Source organism: Pleurodeles waltl, chromosome 12 (assembly GCF_031143425.1).
Source record: "Pleurodeles waltl isolate 20211129_DDA chromosome 12, aPleWal1.hap1.20221129, whole genome shotgun sequence".
NCBI classification, from domain to species: Eukaryota; Metazoa; Chordata; class Amphibia; order Caudata; family Salamandridae; genus Pleurodeles; species Pleurodeles waltl.
In genome coordinates, this window is record NC_090451.1 from 601,130,136 (window position 1) to 601,156,652 (window position 26,517).

At 46.0% G+C, this 26,517-nt stretch overlaps 1 protein-coding gene across 5 annotated transcripts in view; it reads left to right on the forward strand.

Annotated features, from left to right (window-relative positions):
• Positions 1-26,517, forward strand: part of USP21 (ubiquitin specific peptidase 21) — a 409,008-nt gene that overhangs the window by 328,328 nt on the left and 54,163 nt on the right. For all 5 annotated transcript variants that reach the window (XM_069217823.1, XM_069217824.1, XM_069217825.1 and 2 more), the window contains one exon: positions 6,353-6,460. In XM_069217823.1, coding sequence (XP_069073924.1) covers positions 6,353-6,460 — 108 coding nt within the window. The remainder of the gene's footprint in view (positions 1-6,352; positions 6,461-26,517) is intronic.

Sequence of the window (26,517 nt, forward strand, 5' to 3'; positions counted from 1 at the left end):
TCATCACTAGCCACTGTAACAATAACTCAGGAAACTAAAAACCTAAGAATTTTATATCTTGTCAAAAAAGCTTAATGTGATCCAGCTATACTTTGTAATTGAATTTCAGGAATCCTCTGCCAGGTTATGACTCTAGAAATTATTATAGCCTGGTATCTTGCCAGATGTCTCGAGGTAAGGTTTTTGATGCTTTTTGTAATTTCATTTTGGCTTCACCCCAGACAAGAGATGGGGGCTGATCGAATTGATACCAGAGTCAGTTTGCTGGTATTTAGAGATCAGGGCTGCACATGGGCACTAAAACTCTTGGGCTTCTCAAAAGTATTTTACATCTGTGACTGTACACTGCTTAGCAGTTACCTTGGGTTGCATGCCCAGCTTCATTCATCGCTTTTCTGGCTCACCTTATGCACCAGGTCAAGCTCAGGACCCTCTATTCCAAAACAAATTGTTATTTGTTTAGCACTTGCACTATCTCCAACCTTATTCAGAGTTTAATTGCCCTTCCTCCACCATTAGGACAAGGTCCCAAAATCTTCCAACAATCAATTCTATATTTAAACTGATGATACAGGAGTATTGAACCTACTCAAAAGCTCGGATGATCAACAGTGGATCTGTTGCTGTCCAGTGATGACCAAGCACTTCATGAACCAAAATCGTTTCTTCCTCAACCCTTAAAAGTTTAAGTTCCAGTTTATGGGCCCAGCCGCTGTAAGATTTCCACCCACCTAGTGGCCTCTCTCGGGACACCACCTCGACCATTTCAGAGTGTGTGAAAGTTTGGGAGTCAATTTAGGTTTCATCCTGTGTCTCATTCCTGTAATCAGCAACATGATCAGAAATATTTTTATCACTTAGTAACTATCTGACCTTTTCACACAGTATTCATCTGATCTATTTGGTGGAAATTTCGAGACTGGATTACTGTAATATACTGTGGTCTACTAACCAAAACCCCCTGCAGGGCTCAAATTCAAACAGACTTGAACATTCAGAACAAGCAGAGAGCTGAGCACATCACACAAATACTACATGCCTCCTTCTGGCTATTAATAAAACGTTACACACAATTCAAAGTCATGTACTTCATTCCCAAGTCCTTGCAATACACCTAAATAATATCTTCCCAAGGTACCGCCAATGACATGGCAAAGGTTGGCTTCCCTGAACACTTTTACCAACTAATATACCAAATGTAAGTGACTTGGTGTGAGTTTTCTCAAGGTCTGTGCAGTAAGCCCTGGAACACCCTTTCAGCCCACCTCAGACTGGAGCAGAATATCCTGTCATTTAGAGAAGACCTGAAAACCTGCCAGTCACCGCCCGCTTTCATTTTCAATGGATTTTGAGGACTCTAAATATGTCAATCTGTAGGACCAATCCCTTGCTGCTTGTTTGTTAAATTTTTCAATATCTGTTAATTTCTTCTGGACACCCCTTTCCTTCTCGCTTTTTAGTGCTTTAAAACAACTGCAAAGTGGTATTAAGTGCTATAAAAAAAGACAGGTTTCATGGTTATAAGTACATAATCTATATTGCAGTTCACTTTCCAGATGGTGTTGTCTTCAACTCTGCATTCCAGCGTGTTAGTGTTTCTAGCATTCTTGGTCTAGGAACTGTCCAGTGCAACATGATCTGCTACCCTTGCTTCTTGAAATTGAGCTTTCTAAATTGTAGTTGTTGAGTACACTTTGGAGGGCGGAATCGCCTCAATATCCTGTATATTATAGTAACTTCATCTTTCATTATGGCCTTCCTCTTCCCCATGTTTTACTTGCTTTGTTCCAGCTACAAGGAAATCTGTAGTGCATAAGTAAAAGGTGAGATGGTGCAGTGTCTGTGCAATTCATCTTTTCTTTCAGAGAACAGGCAAACTCTGGTTATCTTCATTTATACTTTGCGTCAGGATAGCAGTTTAATAATATCTGGAGAGAACATTGTAGAGTGGTCTAAGACAAACAGTTTATTTTTTGCTACCTAGTTACACACAAGAAGCATAGTTCCCAGGCTCATTGAATATATAACAGATCATAGTGGTTAACGTTGGTTGTTCTTCTATTGTGAGTCCATTGCCAGTATTTTGCTGTGAGTGGATTTTTTTAAACAGATTTTATTGGATTTTCAATATAATCAGGACAACGGGCGACAGGATACATAAGACATTATACTGTAAGAAAATCAAAACATTAACATAAAGCAGGCACATACAACCACCTGCCTCTCCACCCACTTCCCGACTGCTAACTTCCAAGTGATGAACAGTGAATGGCAGGTAGTCCTGGCCATGTCACGTGGCACAGTAATTTCTAACCTCTTCCTCTAGGCAGGAATGACAGGTACAGAGTGGTTCAAGCATGATGCCCCTATATTTCGCCCACCTCTGCCAAATTTTATTGTGTTTGTGCGGACATCCCCTCGCCTGGAGCATTATGATTTCAAGCCCTATGCAATGATGCAGGCCCTACTTCCACACTGTTATAGAGTATTGCTGCAGGTCGTTCAAGACCCATCAGGTATTATATTGCGTAGCGCAACCCAGCATAAAGCTGGCGTGATCAGGAAGTATCAACTCTGTGATATAATGATATAAGGAAGCAGTCTGTTAGCTAAGGCCTTGGCCAGGAGCTTGGCCTTCACATTCAAAAGGGATATTGGTTGATAACAATGCAAGGTCCTCAGGCGGATCACTATTTTTGCATGGCATCACTCCGGCAGGAGTTTTGCCGCTTCCGTGGCGGCGTGAACTGCCTGAAGGAAGTATTTCCCTATCTTGGGCATAAAGGCTTTGAGAAATCCCCCAGGAAGCCTATTCGAGCCCGGGGCTCTACCTGACCATATTCCCACCAACGCTGAAGACGTCTCATCTTCCGAAAGATCTCCTCAAGCTGTGTATGTGGGTGCGCCTCATTCAACAACATCCTTAGGGGTAACACGTCAATGATTTGGTCATGGGACAATATTTCCTGTCTGGCATATGTCACCCGAAAAAGCATCTCAAATCTAGGTGCTGTCTCCTGGGGGTCTACCAGCAGGGCACCCTGACCATTGCTGATTAGCAGGAGGATATCTGGTCGGTTTGCAGCCTGATGCAATCTTTGAAGCAGCTTGCTTGATTTGTTGCCCCACTGGTATATTCTGCTTTGTGTCGTCCGTTATGCAATTTTTGCTTCATTTAACAGCAACTGCCTATACTGCTGCTGTACTAAGCCCAGCTGCTGTTGCGAAGTCTCCCCACCCATCTGACAGCTACAGACTTCTAGGTTATTTACTAGTATCTCAAACTCGGCCAGGTCTTGTATTTTGTGTCTCCCCTCACCGGTGTAGAAACCAGTGTCCATCCCCTGAAGGACTGGCTTAAAGGATTTTCATGGCAGATGAAAACTTGCCATTATTAAGGGCAAAATATTCATCAATGCCATGTGTAAGAGTTGTTCAGTATGTGGGATTCTGTAAATTACACAGTGATGAACACCATCGGAAGCGCGGTTTCTCGGGTCCCAGGCAAAGTTCCATGACTATCTGGGAGTGATCTGATGATCCCCACGCCAGGACCAATACGTCTGTTAATTTTATGCACAAGGGCGGCGGGGATGAGAAAATAATCGAGATGTGAAAGGGGCCCGTGAAAAGATGAATATAACCGGGTCCTGTTGGGTATTGGGCTCTCCACACATCTGCCAATCCCAAAACCGCTGCCATTGTGGCAAATGTGGATCTGCCGGGACCTGGCAAATCATCATGTGCACTGTGCCTGTCAATTTGCTAGTCCATGACATTATTCCAGTCACCTCTGATCAATGTGAGGCCTTTCGGGAGGTCACCCCATAAATGTACCAGATTATCCATGACCGTCTGTCCAAGAGGGGGAGGAATATATATAGAACAGAAGGAACAGACTTCACCATATAGTGTGCCCGTCACAACTGCGTATCTGTCTAAACAGTCCGTCCAAGCCTGCACTAATTGGGAGGGAACCCCCCTCTGTATTAGTATGCCGGTACCCCTAGACTCCGTTGTAACTCCAAATGAAAAACCCAGCTATACCCATACCTAGCAAGGCAGGGAGGCTTATAACCCATGAGATGGGTCTCTTGTTGCTTCAGAATGTGAGCCCCCTGCCTTCTCAGCATATTTCAGGATGGTCCCACATTTTACATTGTCGAGGACTCCCCGGACATTCCATGACATGGATGCTTCCCAAAAGGTCCTCAGAACCCTCCGTATTCAGTGTGTGTTGGGGTATGCAGTAATAAAGTTCTGGGTGTGGGCATGAGCATCTGCGGATGGTGAGACTGTGCCTGTGCCTGTGAACAGTGTATAACAAGAACATCCCCTGAACTCCTCCCATCCCCTCCATATACTTTACCAAACAGGAAGTATCTATTGCGGACTGTGATTAAGTGGGGCCCCTACGAGGTACTTTCACTACTCATGTCCAATGGACCACTATACTCTTGTAGAGAACAGTCTCCAGAGACGGAACAGTTACTGCCTCAAGTATTGGCGGTCAGTCAAACAGTCATCCACACTGTGCCTTCTATATCTCATCAGGGGAGTCCAGAATTCTCCCCCCATTGCTTCCAGTGCAGCACGGAGGAAGGAAGGGGCAGATCCCTCTCGTGTCATCGGATCTCATGCCAGGTCGTGATGGCCCGCCTGCCGCTGTACTAGGAGAAGCGAGATCTGTCACACCTCTTCTTCGATGGTTCGCTAAGGTAGTCTCTTCCCGTGCTCTGTGAGGCTTCAATAACACCTTTTCTTCAATCCAGCGAAAAACCTCCAATGGATTCCTCGAAGAAATATGTTTATGACTCAAAGACCACCGGCAAACGAGCCGGGTAGAGCAGCATGCCTGGAAACTTGATCTCACTAAGCCATTGTTTAGCAGCGACAAAGGATGGATGTTGCACCATCTTTGTGTAGTTGTGGAAGATCATGATGGGAGATGCCCGGTAAATGATTTTGGACTGTGCGCATATGAACCTGAGTATCATGTCCTGTCCATATAGTTCTGGATCCGGGCAATTATTGGTCGAGGGCGCGCTCCCAGGGGCTGTTCCTTGACCAGTGCTCTGTGCATTCTTTTGACCACGAGACAAAGGGAGAAGGTCTCCACAGGTAGCACGGATCATAGCCATTTTGTCAGGAAGGTGTCCACAGATTGTTCCTCACCGCCCTCAGGAAAGCCCACAAATCTTAAGTTATCATGGCGGGCTCTCCCTTCTGCGTCCTTGACCTGCAGAGCCAGTTCCGTAGTCACTGCTTCAAGTTTGCTAGCCTTCCTTTGGAGGATGCCTACTGAATCCTCTGCTCCCAAGACCCTCTCCTCGGCCTTATCCGCTCCACTTTCTTCTAGATTGTGGCAGAGCAAGGCAACATTCGACCCTACCTCCCCAATTTTAGTGCCCAACATGTCGCAGTCTTGTGTTATGGCAGCCAAAGGCATTGCATTATTGGGACTTAATGATGATTGGTCACTGGAGAAGGCGGTGCTGTAGAGCGCCACCAAGCCGCGCATTATTGTCCATTGTGCTCTGTTTCGGACCAGATGGTTGCTTCAGTCATAGTTAGTAGGGTAACAGCCAGATGTACACCCCAACGGTGCGACATGCCAGACCACCAGGGGGAAGCACGTGGTGGCTTGAGTAGTCAGGCGACCTCAGTGGTGGACCTGGGCCCACCGGAGGACAGGGGTGGACGTAGTCCCTGTGTCTAGGTGGCTTCTCCAATTGACAACAGGCACTACACTTCCATGTACACTAGTGCCCAAACCGTCCGGAAGAGTCAGCGAGTCCTCTATTAATGTCTATGGGCAGCAGCTGGCTGGGTGAAGCATTTATCTCAGGTTAGCCAGCTGGAGGTGCACAGTGGGTAGGCCCCCGGTGACTACCGTTTGTTGCTGCAACTGCTGCAGATGTCCCAACGCAGCCAGAGCGACAGCAGCAGGAGAATTCTCTGTAGTCCGATATGACACCGCTGCATACACCAATGGCCGGCAGGTACTGTGCCATCTTGTAGGAGCCAGCCGCGTTCACCATGGCTGTGGTTTTCTTCCAGCAATGTGCGGCAGTGCCTTGCATTTGTGTCCCGTCCAGGTGGCTACCGCTCTTCAGGTGTGTTGGGGATGTTCCTGGGGACCAAAAGGGACACAATGTGGGAGGATCAGGTAGGATTAGGCTCTGACCACCGGCAGGATCTCTAAAGAGCTCCCCCACCACCCTGTGAGTGGAATTTTGCAATTTCAAACCGCAACAAAAGGTGAATAGCGCTTCTGTGCAGTTGCTATTTTTTTCTTTTTTTAATTAAGTAGCTCAGCAAATTTGTCCTTAACTACCCTGTTCTCTCTCAGACTTGAACCGGTTTTCCACAACCAGATACTCCATAAAGAAATGTTCTGTCTTCGTGGACTTTCCACTTCAGAGACTTAATCTCAAAGAGTTTGCAAGCGAAAAAGCTGGTAAGTATGGTTCATGTTGTTTCCTCTACCCATGGTGTGCTTGACCACTGAATTTGATTTGTAAAAGTATATTTACAACAAAACCTCTGCTAAGTAGGCATGGTTTAATGACTGCATGAAAGCCATATTAAAATAGGCAGCCCCCTGCAAAGTCACTCTTAAGTTACACTTTTTATTTTCATCCCTAGTTGTCTATGACTCACAGACCTTCTCTTCATTAGCTTTTCACTCCATAGAAGTGTTAGAGCATCTGCAAATGTAAGTGGAGCAGAAGTACACTTCAGGTATATAATTTAATTATGATTTGTCAACCAACCACTTTCCCAGCGAGTGTGAAAAAGCTCAGTTAAGTCTGGGTTATACAATTCATTGAGGATTTATGGCTCCCTGTCTGATAGGACAGAGTAAAATAACTCTAGTTGTCTTTCTGCAATTTGTCTCTGAAACAACCATCTTGGGGTATTACAGTTTCTGATAGATATTTCTAACCGCAGATTCCTCACATTTAGAATACATTTCTCAAGTACTTGAGTGGATCTGGAAAAACTTCACAGCAGTGCTCCGGCACACCAGGAGGTGACACCTTGTTCCTCCGCATTTGATCTGCACTGCCCTGGGAGTAATAAAGGATAGCAGCATATATGCTCCATCACTACACGTGGACATAAGTTTCTTTCTCTTCATGCCTTTGGATTTAGATCCAGAGCTCTGCTGTTTACTCTAATTGGTCTTCCGACAACCCCTGAACATTTATTCAGTGTGCTCCCATCCAAAATCTAGAAGTTCAGTCCTTGCTGGGACTACAGGAATCAAATGTCAGTCACAGACCCATACAAGTTGTGTCTCTTGTGCCTGGGCTCCAACCACGACTCAAAATTGTGTGTGTGGCAAAGGCATCGTTATACACTTAAAGGTGATCTCCGAGAAGGAGCTCTGCTTTGCTGAAAATAAGAGGTCATGATCGAAGCACACGTCCTACTTTAACTACAAATCATTGTGACCCTATCACAAAGCTGTTTCTACAGATTGTCCAGTTCCCCCTTGAAGTCCCTGGGTAAGTTGAAGTCGAAGTCCAAATTCAAACAATGTTGGAAGCTGGCTCCTTATATACTGGAACAAAATGAGGTACAGTGTGCAGAGAGTCCAGACAAACACCAGAGGAACAAATTACATCCCAAATGCACTCTTTTGGGGTAGTGTGGTCGAGGAGTTAGGCATGTTACAGGGTGGTGCTATGCATGTAAAGCCCACACTCATACAGTAAGCAAGGCACACACAATAAAGAAATCTGACACCAATATAGAAAAAGAACACATACTTTTATATAAATTTAGATACCAAGATAACCAGACTCAGATGAGTGCTTTTCGAGCTATGAATTTTTAGAGTTTTTAAAAGTTGCAAGTGCAATTTCAAAGAGGTGTAATGCAATGCTATAGAGGAAAACAAGGTAGAATACAGCGACTTACAGGACCAATCTCCTGGACTTAGGGTAAGTATCGGGCAAGACCCAAGGCTGCGCCAACAAGTCACCTCGGGCAGTACTGGGGCGGCCGGATGCAGGGGTGCAATTCAGCATCAGTGCCCTTTGTAAGTCTATGAGGATGGGTCTGGTTACAAAGTAGCTGTAGAGAAGGACTGGAAGGTCAGTCCAGGGGAACCTACAGGGGGCTTGACCCTTGAGGTCCTTGTGCATGTAGGGACACCATTGGTCCACTCCTTCAGCTGTAGGGTGGGTGTAGTGTGGTCTTCAGGCATCGGTTCCGGTGCTGGAGTTCCTCATGGGTGCAGGGGGGCCCGCAGAAACAGTCTGCAGATGTGGACTCGGGGTCCAGTCCGACCAAGCCAACAAGTGGGCTCAGGTCTCACGAGCCTGGGAGATGTGAGGACACTGTTGGTTCTCTTCTCCTCGGTGTGGGGCGGACGAGTGCAGAGGTGTACTGAGTTGTCGGGTCTTTGTCTCCTGGTCACTCACAGTTGCAGTGGGGGGTCTGCAGAAAGAGACTGCAGACGCTGTTGGGAAGTCCACAGTTGGTGTACTCAAAGTGGGCTTCGTCTCCAAAGGGCCCGGGGGCACGCTGACACCCTTGGCCCACTTCAGACTGGGCTAGACGGCTTGGGTGGGGTGGTGATGTCTGGCCCTGTCCTCTCAGTTCTTTCTTGAGGATGCAGGGGAGCAGCTCCTCTACCCCAAGGGAGTTCTTGTTGCCGATTTGCGAAGTTCTTGACAGCACTCCCAGTTTCTTGGAGGTTGCAGTGGCAGGACAGCTCAGTTGCTCCTCGAGAGTCAGATGCAACAGGTATGCTGGCAGGGTTGGGACCAAGTCAGTCGTGCTTCTCGGGTTCTTGGGTTCAGCACCACTCTTTCTTTTGTGTTCAGCGAAGATCTGTTTTCCTGGTATTAGGGGGTCCCCTGGATACTCAATTTAGGGGGCGTTAAGGGAAGTGAAGGGTAGTAGCCAATGGGCTACTTACCCTTGAGGTCACTACACCCCCAAGATGGCCACTTCCCCTTGGGAGTGGGCATCAGCTTATCCAGAGTTCCTAAATTCTACTATACACAAGATAGTGGAACTTCCAGATTGTGTCCACTTCAGGCTGGTCACTGCATGGGTGTGTCCAGCCTGCAAGGGCGACACGCCTCCTGCATAGCTAATTTCCCACCTGTTCAGTTGCCAGATGGGTACTGGGGCAGGGGGAGTCAGCATCCTTTTCTGAGGAAAGCTAGTTCTGCATACCAAAGGCAGTGGGCTTTGAAGCTCCCTGCCTTGGAATGAAGATTTGTGTGTCATCCTGTTGGGAGGGGTTTGTTTCTGACCTCCAGAGAGCAGAGGCTGTCACTCTTGGGGGTCAGATTGTTGTGTGGTGGTGGCAAACTGGCTAGAACTGGTCAGTGAGCTCGCCAGCAGTTGGTAGGTTTATAGGGGGTGCCTAAAAGGTGCCCTCTGGGTGCATGTATTAATAAATCTGTAACTGGAATCAGTCTGAGATTATTAATATGAGATGTTTGATACCAAACATCCCTAGTTTCAGTGAAGCCATCATGTAGCTGGCAAACTCGTACTGACCAGTGTCCAGCACATCTATTTAAAATGGCTTCCCTGTTCACCTACTATGTCTAAGAATCGACAAAGATGTAGCAGGGGCACATCTGCTCTTGCCGATATGCCCACACATGTAATATAATGCACCCTGTCTTAGGGCTGTAAGGCCTGCTGTAGGGGTGACTTACAGATATTACATGCAGTGTTTAGGGGACATGGCACATGACTATGTGCCATGTTGTGTTTTCACTTTTAGGGAGCACCTTGTCACACAGACTGCAATGAGTTTGGTGATGGGTCCCTTAGAGTGGCACAAGTTGTGCTACAGCTCTTAGGGCCCCTCTTCAGTACCAATGCCCTAGGATACCAGGTGTACCATTTACTAGGGACTTACAGAGGTGCTAATGGGCCTGGCCACTTGGGGGATCAAGTGACCAGGTGTTGTTTAACGGAAGGAACAGTGGCACTGGGGATCTGGTTAGTAGGAACCCAGTGCACTTTAGTCAAAGTTGCATCAAAACCCAGGTAAAAGTAGGTGGATACTGAAACCAGAACCCAGCTTCCTACACAAACCTAAATAGACACAGCAGGACTGAACCCTGGTCCTGCCACACTAGGTCTAAAGAGGAGGCGTGATGATTTCAAATGAACATCGCACCTGTTTGACCAGCCAAGCTTTCAGAGCTGTTTCCTCAGTTGGTCCTGGTGCGTCCTGAAGTTCCTGAGTCTGTTGATGCCACAGTCTATTGTGGCCTACAGGGAGGCCATGCTGCAAATTTATGGTGTGAGAGCGGCTCCCTTCGGAGTGCCTTCGGGCCCCAAGGAGACTCAGTTGCCTCCAGATGGATTTCCACCGACAGTCCTCCCACAAGGTCATACCCCCATTATTACTCTGGCCCATACCTGTTCCGATAGTGTTACCATACTGCCTCCGAGATACACTCTAGTTCCTGCCACACCAACCCTGGTGGTGTGCTGAAAGACTGCCTTTTGCCAACATCTATATCCTAAACTTACATCTGCCGAGATTACAAAAGTGCTGCCATTTGTCATTCAGCCTGATTCTAACCCACAACCGAGATGCAGCTACCAAAAGAGGATCCATTCTGTTTGGCTCTGATTTTTACCCTTTTGAAGGATCCAACTAGGGTCCCTGAAGATACTGATAAAGAGGGAGATGCTCTGATCCCTCCTCATTACACTGATGGTGCATTATACTTAGACCTACAAACCTGCCAGTGGGTTGGACATGCCCTCTGAAACTGAGGTTGTCTGACCACATGGCCCACCAACGGAGGAAAGTGCTTCATTTGCTGAGGAGGGCAGCTGAGGTGCTAAAATTGCATGATCCATCCATTGAAACAAAATCATATCTACATAGAGATTCTTTAGCCAGGTCTTGCAAACCCTGAGCCATTGTTGCCTTTTATTGAGGTCCTTACTGACATTATAATTGGCTACCTGGTCAAACCCTGTTTTTACCCTCTACTTAGCATGACCTATCCCTGCATGTAGTTTACCAAATGTTTTGACTAAGCACTCTATACCTGAAAGCTTAATTATGCAGGCTTCCACCAGCAAGGTTAACTGTTTTCCAACCAATCCCCTGGACCGGGAGTCAATTCTGCAAGTGTGTTTGGTCCTGAAGTCCTTAAACGCTGTACGCTTGCTGGGCAGATACACACATTTTTTCTAGGACATGGCCAGCAAGATCTAACCAGTGGTCACAAAAGATCTCAAAACCTCTTTAGCACAAACAGTAAATGACAGATAAGTTGCAGTAAAGTTTGTGATTTATGCCAGCATGGATATTATAGATTCCACTGGCATCGTTGTTGATTTTAGTGTTGTCTTGAAAAAACACACATTGATGAGGTCTGCTGGATTTTCAGGCAATGTACAGGCACCCTTAAAGAACAAGCCTGTTGATGAGGGACAGACTTTTTTGGGTAGAGACAGACCCTGCTCTTTAAAGGTTCAAAGATAGCTGAGTCATTGCGCCATGCTTACAACTGTTGACACAAGCGAAGCAGTTTCCCCACCAGTTTTGTAAATTCAAAGGTTACTCCAGGGGATGGCCTACAAACAGCGGCAACCAACCAAACCTGTGATGTAGACACCACTTCATTCTTTACTGATTAAGATTTCTAGCCTCAGATTACTCACCTTTTGAATGACCCACAGGCGTCGGACTGGGTCCAGAAACCTTTCAACAGTACATCGACTTGCTGGAAAATGTGGCCTTGATGACTCTGCACTGATATCATTCCTCTCAAAAAGTGACATTCAGTACATCTGCACATTGACGTCAGTTCCTTTCTTTGCATGCCACCAGGCGTGGATCCGGATCTCCCTTCGTGTCTCTCAAAGACATTTCACCTGAACATTTCACCTGTGTGCAGGGGATGTCACCACCAAAACTGCAAGTTTTAAGCCCTGTAGTTACTGTTGCAAATAAATGTCTGACAGATCCCCACCAAATATGGTTTTCGTGCCTGGGATTGAGCCATGACTCCAAAGCCTGTACTGACTATGCGTCAATGAACCTAAGGGCCATCAGGAAATGTGAGGTGAAGGTCTACGTTGCCAAGCATAAGAAGACTCCACATAGAGGCCCCTGCAAGTCTCCGTCTGCATCTAAGGTTTGTTCCAGGAGTCATCAGAGCCGTTCAAGAGGCCAATCTTAAAGTCATCCTGTAAATCCCAAAAGAAACACAAGAAATTGATGCAGGACTCTGCTTCTTTGTGCCACTCGTATTCGCCTGTGCAGAGTTGGGGGGAGACACCTCTCTTCTCAAGCTCGTTCCAGAAGTCAGCTAACTTCTGAGCTAATTCTACAACTTATGCTGGCACAACCGAGTTTCCTGGGCCGACTGCCCAGCTGCTTCAGATTGAAGAGTTCCAGGCAGCCATTGCTCCGGCTGTTTGGATCCCTACAGATTCCCTCAGTCGTACCTCTGTGCCCCAGAGAGCGAAGAGGCCCTTTATCTGGATTCACGCTGCCTGGGTCGCCCTCTGCGGCAGTTGGACCCTCTGAGCCCATCTTGCCTCCAGCTCCACTCTCAGCCCTGCTTCGAGCCTCACGAACTGTGACCGCCCCAGTTTCTTCTATGGCTATGGTGACTGCCTCGACTCAGGAGGAGGGATACATGATTGTTCACTCCAACATGGAGCCTGGACCTCTTCTCTCTCAGCGCCAGCTGCTTCTTGGAGTGCTACTCCCAGGTCCTTTGGATTTGGTGGCTCAAGTCCTCCCTTGGGTGCCTGAAGACATTTGCCCTGTCCTGGTTCAAGCAATTCATGATGGTTGTGATACAGTCAAGCTCACAATTCATTGTGGCTTGGATACCACCAATTCCATCAGTCAGGCTATTGGCACCAGTGTTGCCATTCGCCGCCAAGAGTGGCTGCCATCAGGTATGTTCTGCAGCTACATCCATCCTCGCTGATCAACATGCCCTTTGATGGAACATGCCTTTCATGGACAAAGCTGATTCTGCTTTTGAGCGATTTAAAGAGAGCAGGGCTTCTGCTCATTCTCTGGACAATTCCTCCCCTCCTTGCCACCAATTCCATCCCTCTTTTCATGGTTTTGGATAAGGCACCTCTCACCTCCAGACTGTCCATCCCCCATCAGGGGACCCAGCAGGCTCCTGGTTGCGGGTGAGGTGCCTATCGCCCGTGCAGCCATTGTCAGCATGCCACCCAGTCTGTCACTAACCCACCCCTGAGCCTTAACCTCCCCTGGCAGCACAACTTGCCAAACCTCTTTAGTGTGCCCTTAACAGAGTACAGCCACCCTGTGGGTAGCGGAATCCAGCGGTTCTTTTCGGGTTGGTAGGTGATCACTTCAGACAGGTGGGTCCTTTAGATAGTGTGCAAGGGTTGTGCTGTACCATTCCTTATTTCGCCACCTCACCATTTTCCCAATCACTGAGAACCATGTCTCCCTTTTGCAGCAGATAGTGCAAGCCGTTTTGGCCAAAGGGACAGTCAAGAAGGTGCCAGTGACAGTAGTGCGTAGTTGTGATTCCAGCTAATTTCTGGTGCTCAAGAAGGATGGAGGTCTTCGGTCTGTTTTAGAACTGTGCCTTCTCAAAGCCTTCTTCTGAAAGAAGACATTCAGAATGCTCATGTCTTGTCTGCCCTCGACCCTGGAGACTGGATGGTGTTGTTGGACCTGCAGAATGCCTATTTTCATATTCGTGTCCTGCAGGCCTATTGGCGCTACCTGCGGTTCGTGATGGGACAGAAGAACTTCCAGTCCACTGTGCTCCCCTTTGGTCTCACCAGTACTCCTCGGGTGTTCACGAAAGTGATGGTGGTGGCAGCTCATCTTGAGAGTACTGGGTTGCCAGTCTTCCCCCTACCTCGACGACTGGCTGCTGAAGGGGAGTCTCACCCCAGACAGTCATCAGCCACTTCCAGATTACAGTGAGCTTCTGTCATCTTTGAGGTTCAATATCAACATGCCAAAGTCACACATGACTCCTCACACGCTCCCCTTCATCAGAGCCAGTCTAGGCCGGTTAGTTTTTGTGCTGTTCCCCTAAGAAAGAGTCTTGAACATTAAGGCTATGATCCTGTTCTTTCCAGCCTCGGTCCTGCTTTTCAGTGCTGTCAACTCTGAGGCTGCTGGGGCAGGTGGGATCCTGCATCCTGCTGGTCAAGCATGCTAGGTCACATACTCAGGCTTTACAGTGGCATCCAAATTCCCATTGTTCCCAACATCAAGGGGACCTCTCTGACCACCTTCAGATTTCGGAGGAGACTGTAAAAGATCTGCTGTGATAGTTTCTGGACCATGATTGGGTCAGCAGCAGACCCTTCCCCCCTTTTCCACCCAACGCTGACAGTGACAACCAATGTTTTACTTTTGGGTTGAAGCGGCTATCTGGGATAAGTGGAGATCAGAGGCATCTGGTATTCAGCAATCCTGGCTTTTACATCAACCTTCTGGAGCTGAGGGCCATCCACTTAGCGTTGAAAGCGTTACTGCCATTGATCAAAGGAAATCTGGTACAGGGACTCACGGAAAACACCACCACCATGTGGTACTGCAACAAAAAGGGTGGGTTGAGGGTCACAACCCTGTGCCAGGAGTCCTTGTGCCTCGGGAAATGTCTGGATCACCGTGGAATTTTCCTGGTGGTAAACCACCTGGCAGGCTCCTTGAATGACCAGGTGGATGAGCTCAGCCATCGCTGCCTAGCAGATCACAAATGGCAGTTACACTCAGAGATAGTGCAAGGTCTCATCCTCACATGGAGATAACCTTTGCTAGATATGTTTGCCACTGCTGAGAACACAAAATATTAGCACTCTAGCGTGTTGGAGTTTCTAAGGCGTCTCTTATTCTAAGACACGTTCCACCTCTGGTGGAACTTTGGACTCCTGTATGCCTTTCTGCCAATACCACTCCTGCCTTGAGTTCAGAAGAAGATAAGGACAGACTAGGCCTTAGTAACAATAGTGGCTCTGGGTTGGGCACAGAGAATATAGCATCCAGAACTCTTGGACTTGAGAATATGTTCTCTGGTCAGGCTGCCCCTCTGGGAGGGCCTGATTTTGCATTAATAGGACAGGGTTCTGCACCCGGGCCTTCCACTCTCCAAGCTTCAAGCTTGGAGACTGACTGGTGACAGCCAAACAACTGCGACCTTCCTCCGGGGTGATTGATGCCATCATGCAGCGAGGCTTCCCTTGACGAAAATTGTATACTCCCATCCTTGGGACAAATCCATGGCTCGGAGCTGCACTCGCCAGATTGACCCTCTCCAGGCCAAGTTATTGGACATTCTGTTTGTTTTGTCTCTTGCCCAGCAAAGCTTTGCTTAGGGAACAGTAAATGGTTCACTTTTGGTCCTTTGGGTCTTCTTATGGTTGCCAGATCACCCCACATTGTTTAAGTCACAGGTTGTGATGTGATTTGTGAAAGGGCTTCCACATATGTTTCCCTCATCTCCCTTGTGATGCCCCAGTGGGACCTTAATTCTGTGCTGACCTATCTGATGGGCACTCCTTCTGAGCCACTTCTCAGCTGTCCCTAATGGTTCCTTACAATTAAGACTGTGTTCTTCATTGCCTTCACCTCAGCACAGCAAGTGAGTGAGCCTCAAGCTTTTGTCAGTCCACCAAGCACTATCTTCTTTCTGGTTCTGTAGACTTATACATCCTTCTTGCTAAAAGATATTTCCATTTCCTGCCAAAAGTTGTTGCCATTTCACGTCAGTCAAACCGTCACCCTGCTGGCATTCTGTGCTCCGCTTCACCCCTCTAAGCAGGAGGAGAGACTCCATTGCTTAGGCCCAAAGAGAGTGCTGAGCTTCTACATAGATGGAACCAAAGACAATTGGGTGGGTGATCAGTTCCTTGTGTGATTCTCTGGCCCCAAAAAATGCAAGGCAAAGCAGAAGACAGTCATTTCCAGCTGGATCGTGCTCCAGTTATATACGCGAGAACTTTGATCGACATCTGATTGTGTCCACTGTTGCATATATGTGGCAGGCTTTCTCCATTGCTGTTGACTTTGCCTCTCCATAGCTGCCTGTTAGCCTCAAGTATTTCAAGCCTTATTTGATGGACACTCAGGCTGAGAACTGACACGGCTGTCCTGCCCGTTGACGACACCAAGAGCATCGCTCATGGCCGGTCCCTAGAGGGGGAGCCCAGATTCGGAGTGGGCATTAATGTAGTAGTTATGACTGATCTCTCCAGCGCTGTATGTACTCTTTATATTCAAGGTGTTTGTTTCATAGAGATGCAACCTTTTTGGACTTTCAGTGGCATTCTTTACTCAGCTTAACTTAAGTTATATCAACACCAGTGGCGGTTTCTACACGAGGGCGTCGGGGCTCCGCCCTCGTAAACATAACAAAACAAAAAAAACTCCCCTAACTCCCAGTCCCTCCCTAAAAGAAATGTACACACCTCTTTCTTGCTTGGGGCTGGGTCACGTCATTTTAGACTGGCAGGATCAGGCCAGGCCCTCCCCTGACTGAGTCTATGCTTGCCGGGCGGATAAGCTCACAGCCTGAGGCCTGTGAGGTCATCAGCTCGGCACAGACATAGCTCAGAGGACCAGTCTTCACCCCCTAATGACGTGGAAATAAACTTAGCCCCGGGCGCTTCAGGTTGAAGCCCTGTAGCGCTAGGGGCTTCACGTCAGTCAGGGTAGTGGAGGATGGTCACCCCACCCTTTCCCAATTTGTCACGGAGTATGGGTGTAGCCCTGTGACAAGTTGGGAAATGGTGGGCGGGGCTTCAGGAAGGCAGCGAAAATCGAGTCTGCGCACTGCGCAGCTAATGCACTGGCAAACACGAGGTGTTTGCTTCCCGCGCCTCCTGCTCCGGAGCAGCCCGCACCAGCAGCAGCACGGCTTCCAGGTGCCTCGTGGCCGTGCTCCGGGCCGGCACCGCTGCCACCCTCGCCTTTCTGCTCTTGCCCCCAGAGGATGATGAGGATGGCACCTGCCTGCCCCCCGGCCTTCTGCGACCGTGACTCCTAAAAGTAAGGTATTGTACATGTTCGCAAATGCTATTGTTCCTAGGATTTTCAGCTGCGTCAGTGCACTTTGAAGTGGAAAGTTATTTAACATAATTAGTTCTGCTTTCTGGAACAGACGGCAAAGCAACAGGTTTTCTCTCTTGGACTGCGACATGTCCATTTTGGACATTTTAAAGAGGAAACAAATATAAATTCATTTTTAATATTGGCACTAAAACCCCTTACGTTAGCTTTTGAAACAACAAACGTGGTGGTGGAGAAGACGGCGATGGTTGATTTACTAGACTTGTTTGAGGTTTCCAGTATTAATCTGTGGGTCACTGCCCTCCTCATCCAGTAAGGATTTCTGTTAACCAAACTGTTTGTAAAATGTGACTTGTTGAAACCCAAGAAATACTCTACCACAACGTGGACAGTGGGTTGAAGGAAATACTTAGATGAACTGTTGATTAAATGATTACTTTTCAAATGCAGGGAAGCCCAACATGAGTTCCCGGACTTTAAGATGACCATCAAACTTTTATTTCTGTTGATGCAGCTTTGGAAAGTAACTACCACGTACCAGTGTGAAGTGCGCTCACCATCAAACACTATGTTAACTTCACCAAATATTGTATTGTAACCAGCAGAGTCAGGGAACCATTCATAATTGCGCTGATATCTGGGCTTTTGTGTTGAAGAGTCCTTTTTATGCAATTGTTTCCAATATTTTCTGGGTTTCAGTTAGTCCTGCTGGTCCTCTTTCTGCCTCTCCTGAAGCTCTTTTGATTAACAAGTTGGTAAATCAAATAGCTTTTCGTTTTATTTAACAAGTATAGCCTTAAATAGTAAAAATACATTGTTTGTGGTATACTTTTTATTGAGAAGACATTGAGAAGACATTTATTTTCATGCAGGAAATTGCTGCCAACCTCCCGAACAAATGCGCGCACCCATCCCCCTCGACGCCAAGCCCAGCCCCACCACTCACAAACCTCACCAGCCGCCACTGATCAACACTGCATTTTATGTTGTGCTGTAGTTCAAAGCATTGTACCAGAGATTGTCTTTGGCAATGTTGTTTCTATTGCTCTGTTCGTTTAAGACATTGTACTTACACATTGTGTCTTAATAAATCAAAAATATTTTTAAAAAATAGTCAAACAAGGTTAAGCCCTACCATTCCTTTCAAACCTGCCGCACATTCCACCAAAGTGGCTGTTAGAGGATCATGTGTCCATTTTTGGGCAGGATGTTGAGGCTTTTTTGGAGAATGGCGCCATAGAGAGAGCCCCGGCATCAGAAATAAGAACTGGATGTTACTCCTATTACTTTCTGGTGGTGAAGAAGCACAGAGGCCTCGTTCCTATATTAGGCCTTCTCAATTTCTTCCTGAAAAAAGACAAATTTAAGATGCTTACATGAAGTTCTGTCTTCCCTGGATCCAGAAGACTGAATGGTAGGGTTGGACCTGCAGGTCACCTATTTTCACATTCCTATCCGACTTTGCCACAGCGTTACCTGTGGTTGAAGGTTGGCCACAAGCATTTTTAGTTTGCAGTGCTCCGTTTCTGCCTCCTCTGGTGTTCACAAAAGTGATGGCTGTGGATGCAACACTTCCTCAGAGGTTGGGGATATCAGTTTTCCCCTACCTCAACGACTGGCTGTGGAAAGAGGACATGCCACAGTCTATTGTAGACCATCTCCGTACAGTGACGAAGGTCCTAACATTTTTGAGGTGCTCATCAAAGTGTCAAGGTCTCAGCTGACTACTTTACAGCCGCTTCTGTTCATCTGAGTCGTTCAGGATACAGTGCAATTTCTAGCCTTACCTCCGAATCAATGATTCCAGGACATCCGGCCGTGATCCTGTTGTTTCAGCCTAGGTCCTGGGTCTAAGCGAGAGTATATGTGAGACTTCTTGGCCACCAGCATCCTGGTAGTGGACTATGCCAGGTGGCACGAGGGCTCTGCATTTGACTGAGGGGTTAAGGAACCTGTCAGATTCCATCCTGGTTTCGGAAGAGACTGCACAGAACCTACAGTGGTGGCAGCTCGGCTACAGTTTTGGAATGGCAGCAGACTCTACTCCCTCTCCCACTCAGAGGTGACAGACCCATCGCTGTTGGGTTTGGGAGGTCATCTGGAGAGATGGAGAACTGATGCCTCTGGTCTCCACTGGAGACCCACCTCTCCATCAGTTTGTTGAAGTTACAACCATTCATTTGGAATTTAAGGCCTTCCTATCATCCGTCACAGGGATCCTGATACAGATTCTCACAGATAACACCACTGCCATGTGATACTGCAACAAGCAGTGCGTTATGCGGTCATGTGCCAGTACTCACTGCACCTTTGGTAGGGCATCTCTCTGGTCATGAACATCTCTGCAATGAAACACTTGCTCGATCTCTTCGCCACTGCAGATCAGACAGTGCATAGTGTCAACATTTTTGCATGTTAGAATTACTAAGAAGGCTCTCTCTTGGAGGCACGTTCTGCCTAGAAAGAAGCACAAAATTGTTGTATGCCTTTCTGCGGCTGCCTTTCCTTTCCTGAGTTTTGAAGATAATTAGAAATTACTGGGCCCAATACATCCTAGTGGCTCCCTGTTGGGCCAAGAGAGTGTAGTACCAGGACATTCTAGCTATTAGCATCTGTCCTCATATGAGGCTGCCGCTATGGGAGGGTCTTCTGTCACAGCAGCAGGGTAGGTTGCTGCACAATCTACATCTTCTAAAATGGAGATTGAGTGGCTTCGACCTCCCTCCCAAAACCGTTGATATAATTCCAGTGGGCAGGGATCCATCTACAAAACTTGTTTACGCAGGACAATGGGACAAGTTTCTGGACTGCTGTAATTCCTGCCATACAGACCCATTACAAGCAAAGTTGTCAGTTGTTCTGGTTTTTGTGCTGTCTTTTGTATGGTAAGGACATACCTTGTGCCCAGTTCGAGGTTACTTTTTGGCCCTTTCAACATTTTCCAGACCAACCGCCCCAAGGTTGATAAATCTGCAGTTAGATAGATTAGCCTCCGAAAGAGCATTACTGCTGGTAAGTAACTGGTTCATTTGGAACCAGTGTTTTTTGTAGCTTTAGGATGGTCTAACAGTTTGCATTGTTTTAGATTTATTTTATTGTAGGTTCAGAATTTTATTCAAAATATAAATGAGTCTTCCATTTGAAATTGTAGTGCAAGCATGCATGCTGGGTCCCACCCCCAATGAACCTGTCTGCCATGTTGATTCCTGGTGGTAAGTGGGCCAGGCTGAGTTTGTGACCTGACACACTGTGAGTGACCACATCTGTCTTATCGGGCTTTGCTGCTTTTTAAAAACTTAAAATGATTGAATTGCCTCTGTGTCTGTATCGCTGACAAAGTTCTGAGGCTCACCATTGACGAACACCGACACAAGATGAGAACTGCTCCGAGCACCACAATGACGAAACAGCTTGATTTCTTATACTCCTACCAGAAAGTGCAGGGTTGAGTCCACTTGTCCCTTTTTAGTGGCTTTTAGAAATAGAACCATATTATTAGTGGGTTAGCGACAAGAGGGCAATGATATCAAGTTCCTGAGGACAAAATAACATAAAATCAAGGCCACTCAAGTTGCAAACCAAGACCATTCAATGATCAAGTGGACTTAACACTCCACCACCATTAATAAAACACAATTTGTAACTGTTGAGTGCTTTTTTTGCGGTACTAGGTGCTTTAATGTTGTGAAGCTCTGAAGGCTATGTGACAAGCGCATGCAAACAGGTAGTAAGAATCATACTGCAAGAGGGAAAAGTCCAGCAACTCACAAGTTGTATACTCTGTTAGAATATGTAAATTCACAAGTACTTGACAGTTGCAGCAAACAAAATTGAGGCCTGGATCTTGATTCCCATATGTCCTTTAATATTCGCCACATGCTACTTTTAATGATCACTAATCAAATAGTTCTGATTGCAAAATACAAACCAAGCGGTTTTGACCTGGGTGGCTGGGCCACCAGCTTTTTCTGTTATTTTCAAGATTTAGTAAGAGGTTTATTCCTGGGGACTTTGAGAATGACATTGTAATTCCTTTGCGAGTAAGGCCCTCCTTAAATCATTTACAGCAACCAATTGTAGTTATGTTACTTAAAGATAAATACTGAAAGAAAAAGTCATGGTCCTCGGATTTCATTCGTACTTAACTGTCCGTCTCTCCCCCATTCAGTCAGACGGGAACTGTTCACGGCATGGTACAAATGCGTGCAATTATCAACTAAAACAGAATAAACCGTTATTTTGCACCTTTCCAAAATATTACACACCGTGTTTCTGTAGCACATGCCTTTCTATCTCTTAAACTGCATATTATGTTTTTGTTGTCTGGCTTCCCATGCTCGGCGTTCAAGGCCAGATTCCCCCGATGGTGCTGGAGTCCTGTTTTGACATCCGGGGGCCCACACTTAGGGCCAGATGTAGCAAAGGGTTTTTCCCATTCTGTGTCAATGGGAAAATGTGTTTGTACATGTGGCGCTTAATCACTACTGGAAGCCGGAGACCACACCCTAAGCTGTTTTTATGATTTGAAACGTATAATAATACTCAAAACTACAGAAACAAGTATAGATGGAAAAAATATACAATTTATGAAATAGGTTATTTAATTCACAATTTAAAAAAATACAATAAGCTCAATTGAAATCTGAAAATGTGGTTTTATTTCTAAAAGATGAAGCAATATGCTAGACTCTAGCTCTCCCTTTCTTGCCCAGTGGTCCGGAGACTTCTGAGGGTCTGTGTAGGCTTCTCAAGGGATCCGAAACTGCTTAGAAAACGAAATAATCTTAACAGATTAAAAAAGTGTATATCAATAAAGAAGCAAAATGTAAAATCAGAACATTTAAAACATTCTGTAAATGTGAATGAATTTGGAGACTAGAAATAAAGTTAGTATCCTCAGGTTGATCTGTGAGGGCAGTGGAAATTCTTCAAACAAATATAGTAGAGACCTGTTAGTGATTCTTGTGCTTTCGATTTATTGGCTTTTTTGAGAATATACAGGCATTGTTCTTGTGAAGTTGCAAAAACTTAATAAAGACTTTAAAACAATGTCCTTAATTGGAAAAGAAAATTAGAAAAGCTCAAAGCTTCCCCATAAAATTCAGTTTTTTACATTTGTTAATAAATTATTTCATAATTTGTGTTTTTGTTTGATGACCGGTTGTTTCTGTATTTTTTGTGTAATGTTTTGCGGTTAAAATCAACAAAATCCTTAGGTGAGGTCCCTGCCTTCCAGTAATTATTTAGTAGGGGGTCCCCTGATTCCTATAATGATTCAGTGTTGGTCCCTTGGTTCTAGTAACCATTTAGTGGTGGTCCATTTAAGTCCGAATGTTTAGAACCGCTGCTCTAGCTTATCACTTTCTTCTTTGCTCATAGTGCATGCTCTTTTCTTCCCCTATGCATACCAGTGCTTCAGTTGAGGCCTGCAAATGTGTATATCAATAAAGAAGCAAAATGTAAAATCAGAACATTTAAAACATTCTGTAAATGTGAATGAATTTGGAGACTAGAAATAAAGTTAGTATCCTCAGGTTGATCTGTGAGGGCAGTGGAAATTCTTCAAACAAATATAGTAGAGACCTGTTAGTGATTCTTGTGCTTTCGATTTATTGGCTTTTTTGAGAATATACAGGCATTGTTCTTGTGAAGTTGCAAAAACTTAATAAAGACTTTAAAACAATGTCCTTAATTGGAAAAGAAAATTAGAAAAGCTCAAAGCTTCCCCATAAAATTCAGTTTTTTACATTTGTTAATAAATTATTTCATAATTTGTGTTTTTGTTTGATGACCGGTTGTTTCTGTATTTTTTGTGTAATGTTTTGCGGTTAAAATCAACAAAATCCTTAGGTGAGGTCCCTGCCTTCCAGTAATTATTTAGTAGGGGGTCCCCTGATTCCTATAATGATTCAGTGTTGGTCCCTTGGTTCTAGTAACCATTTAGTGGTGGTCCATTTAAGTCCGAATGTTTAGAACCGCTGCTCTAGCTTATCACTTTCTTCTTTGCTCATAGTGCATGCTCTTTTCTTCCCCTATGCATACCAGTGCTTCAGTTGAGGCCTGCAAATGTCCATACTAGATTGTGTTTACTGTACTTACAATGCTACTACAAATCATGCTAATTATACCAACTTAAGTTTCACTTCCAATTTTACAATCCTTCACTTGCACATAGCCTTTTTAATATTTTTAATTTTACGTTTTGTTTTTATGTATATTCTATTAATCTAATGGATGCAGACATACAAACACCATTTCATGCAGACTAACAGACACACTGGTATTTAATCACACAAAATTACAAAACCAAGACATGCTGGCTCCAATCCACACATAGCAAAAGACAGAGGCACACATATGCACTTATAAGTAAACATGCATGTCTCCCTGCCTATGGGCCTAAACATACATGCACCGATGAACAGTTTAAAGACAGACACCCATAAAAAGCAGACTACCCAACATAGATCACTTTTCTTCAACAGTCATTCCGGTTTCTTTTCATTTCCTTTCTTCTACCCTTCATCATTTTTAGGTTTTGGAGTTCGGTACCAAAGAGGTCCAGATAGCAGACTCGGGGAACAAGGGGAACATTAGGGTTAAAGTGTAGTTGTGTTGCTGATCACAAGACCTACAGATTCATCCAATCCACCAACTCTGCTTTTAGCTCATCTTAATTCAAGACTGAGGAAGGGCAAGAAAGCGATTTTCTGGCAAGTGAAGACCATAGGGCATCCTGTATTAATGACCAGGTGTATGAAATCATTTTGTGACTGAAGACTGTGCAGTTTACAATTCACAGGGCTTGTGACTGTAAATAAGAGATTCAGGACGTCCTTAGTGGTTTGAAGGCATGAGAGCGTGGTGGTCACTATTGTTCTCAAAAACAATCACAAAATGTTGATAATGGTTCTAGAATTGAATCTATTACTGTTGAAATGGGATGTCCTGCACCACGTCTGTGGGGTCGGGCTAGTCACTATTTTGAAATACAATACAGCAAAAATGATCCAACATGTTTAACACTTAAGAAACTCTGTAATAACAGTGAGTATCTGCCAATCTAACAGCAAATTGGACTCCAGGAACAGTGATGCATCTCCAAAGTATGTGCCAACCTCCCAGGATTAAAATATGATATTCGATTGATTCACCCTGGTCACAATGAACTTCTAAATCACCTTCACCAATGACCAGTCCAGGGTTCACATTATAAGCTACAGTTATCTCACTATGTCAGACTAAAGCGACTAAGAGGTCTCAAATGGCATGGGATTCAACAACTATCCTCACCGCTGAGCTGAGGTCTTACAGACATTGTCAGCTGCCCCAATATCCATAAGAGCCCTTGGTTAAATTATGTCAAACAATCGCTGTTTGACTTCGGTATCAGTAATTGTTGGTACGACCAGTCATCTATTATACGTGTCCTAACTCCGTCCTAACTGCTACCTTCAAAAAAAGGTATTGGTCTCTATTCATTGAATAAAGAGAATCATCTGTTCCTTTCTTTCCATGCAACCAGATGTGGATCCGGAGCACTCAGACATTTTATCTCCAAATTTCCACAGCATACAACGATGTCACCTTCCTGAGTCGAAGTTGCACCTGATTCCTCCTGAGGTGCCTCTTCCATTGGATTTATCAGCCCAACAAAGGAGGCAGCCCACTCTGCATTCCCTCTTTGACAGTGACTCTTGACAACTACTACGACCTGGGTGATGAGTTTGCTCAACCCGACCGTGATGGCAGTTGGTACAAAAACATATGAAATGTTATTGGCCCTGATACCTCCTTGGAAACTGCTCTTTGTTCTCCCCCTGTGCAGCCATGAAGAAATCTGCCTTTTATGCTGTGGTCATGTATATGGCGGCGAACGTTCTCGACCTCCAGCTTTAAGCTCAAAACAAATGTTTTTACTGAGGTCCTTCAGTGAGGACAGACTTCTTCTGAGCCCCTTCTCCCATTCAGTGAGGCACTAATGGACACCTTATTGGGGGCCAGGGCCAAACCTCGTTCTGGTGCCCCACTCAACCGACATATTGCCAGGCGCCATAGCCCTGCTCTGGGTGACCCTGCTTTCTTCTCGCAGCACTCTTCACCTGACAGTTTAGCAGTGCAAGCCTCTACAATTTGGTCTAATCCAAACACATTCGCTTACCACTCCCTCACACAGGGAATCTAAGCGAGTGGAAACGTTTGGCAAATGGGTCTTCTCATCCACTAGTATGGCCCTCCGATCTGCTAATGCCAGCTGCTTGTCCAGGAGCTACTTCCACACCCTTTGGGATCCAGAGGTACAGGTACTCCCTGGTGTGCCTGACAACCTTTAACCCGTTCTGGCTCAAGCAATCCAAGATGCTTGTGATGCGGTCGAATTGACAATTGGTTGTGGCTTGGCCACCACCAATTCCATCTGGTGTACCATTAGCACCAGTCTTTGCCATTTGTCTCATTGCATGGCTGCAGTGGGCTGGGTTCTTCAGTGACATCCTGATGGACATCCTAATGGTCATGCCCTTTGACAGGACACGCTTGTTTGGGTACAGTGCTGATTCCATTCTCTAGCATTTTAAGGAGAACACAGCTACAGCTCCCTCTTTGGGGTCTCTTCTCCACTCCTCGCCAACCGCACAAGTTCCAGTGCTCTTTTTGTGGTTTTGGACAGGGCGACCCTTACTGCCGGTAGACTGTCCAGCCCCCACAGGTGACCCAGCAGTTATGTTGCAGATGTTGAGGGACCCACGTGGCCAGTGTCAGCATGCCACCTGGTCTGCCACAGCCCCTGCTGCCCTACCAAACCTCTTTAGCGTGCCCTTAATGTAGCACAGCCACCTGGTGGGAGGCAGAATCTAATCTTAATTATTTCCTGGTTGGCAGACAATCATTTTGAAGTGGTTTGTCCTACAGATAGTTTGCATGTGTTTAGTCTTACCTTTCCTTTCTTCCCCGCTGCACCTTCCACAGTTTCCCCATGACTGAGAGAGGACCATCTCTTCATTTTGCTTCAGGTAGTGCAAGCCCTTTTGGTCAAAGGGGCTGTTATTCTCGCTGCTTTCTGGTGCTCAAGAAAGACAGAGGATTTCGACCTATTTTAGACATGCGCGCCCCCTACATGCCTTTCTCTGAAAGATAAATTCAAGATGCTCACATTGGCTCAGGTTTTGTCTGCTCTTGACTCTGAAGACTGGATGGTGGCATTGGACCTGCAGGCCACCTATTTTCATAATCCCATCCTGCCGGCCCATTGGCGCTATCTGCAGTTCTTGGTGGGATGGGGCATTTTCTGTTCACTGTGCTCTCCTTTGGTATCACCATTGCCCCTCAAGTGTTCACATAAGTGAAGGTGGTTGTGGCAGCTCATCTTCAGAGGTCGGGTACCAGGCTTCCACTACCTCGACGTGAAAGCGGGCTTACCCCAGGCAGTTATCATCCACCTTCAGACTAAGGCAAACCTCCTGTCATCCTTTTAGTTCTCTATG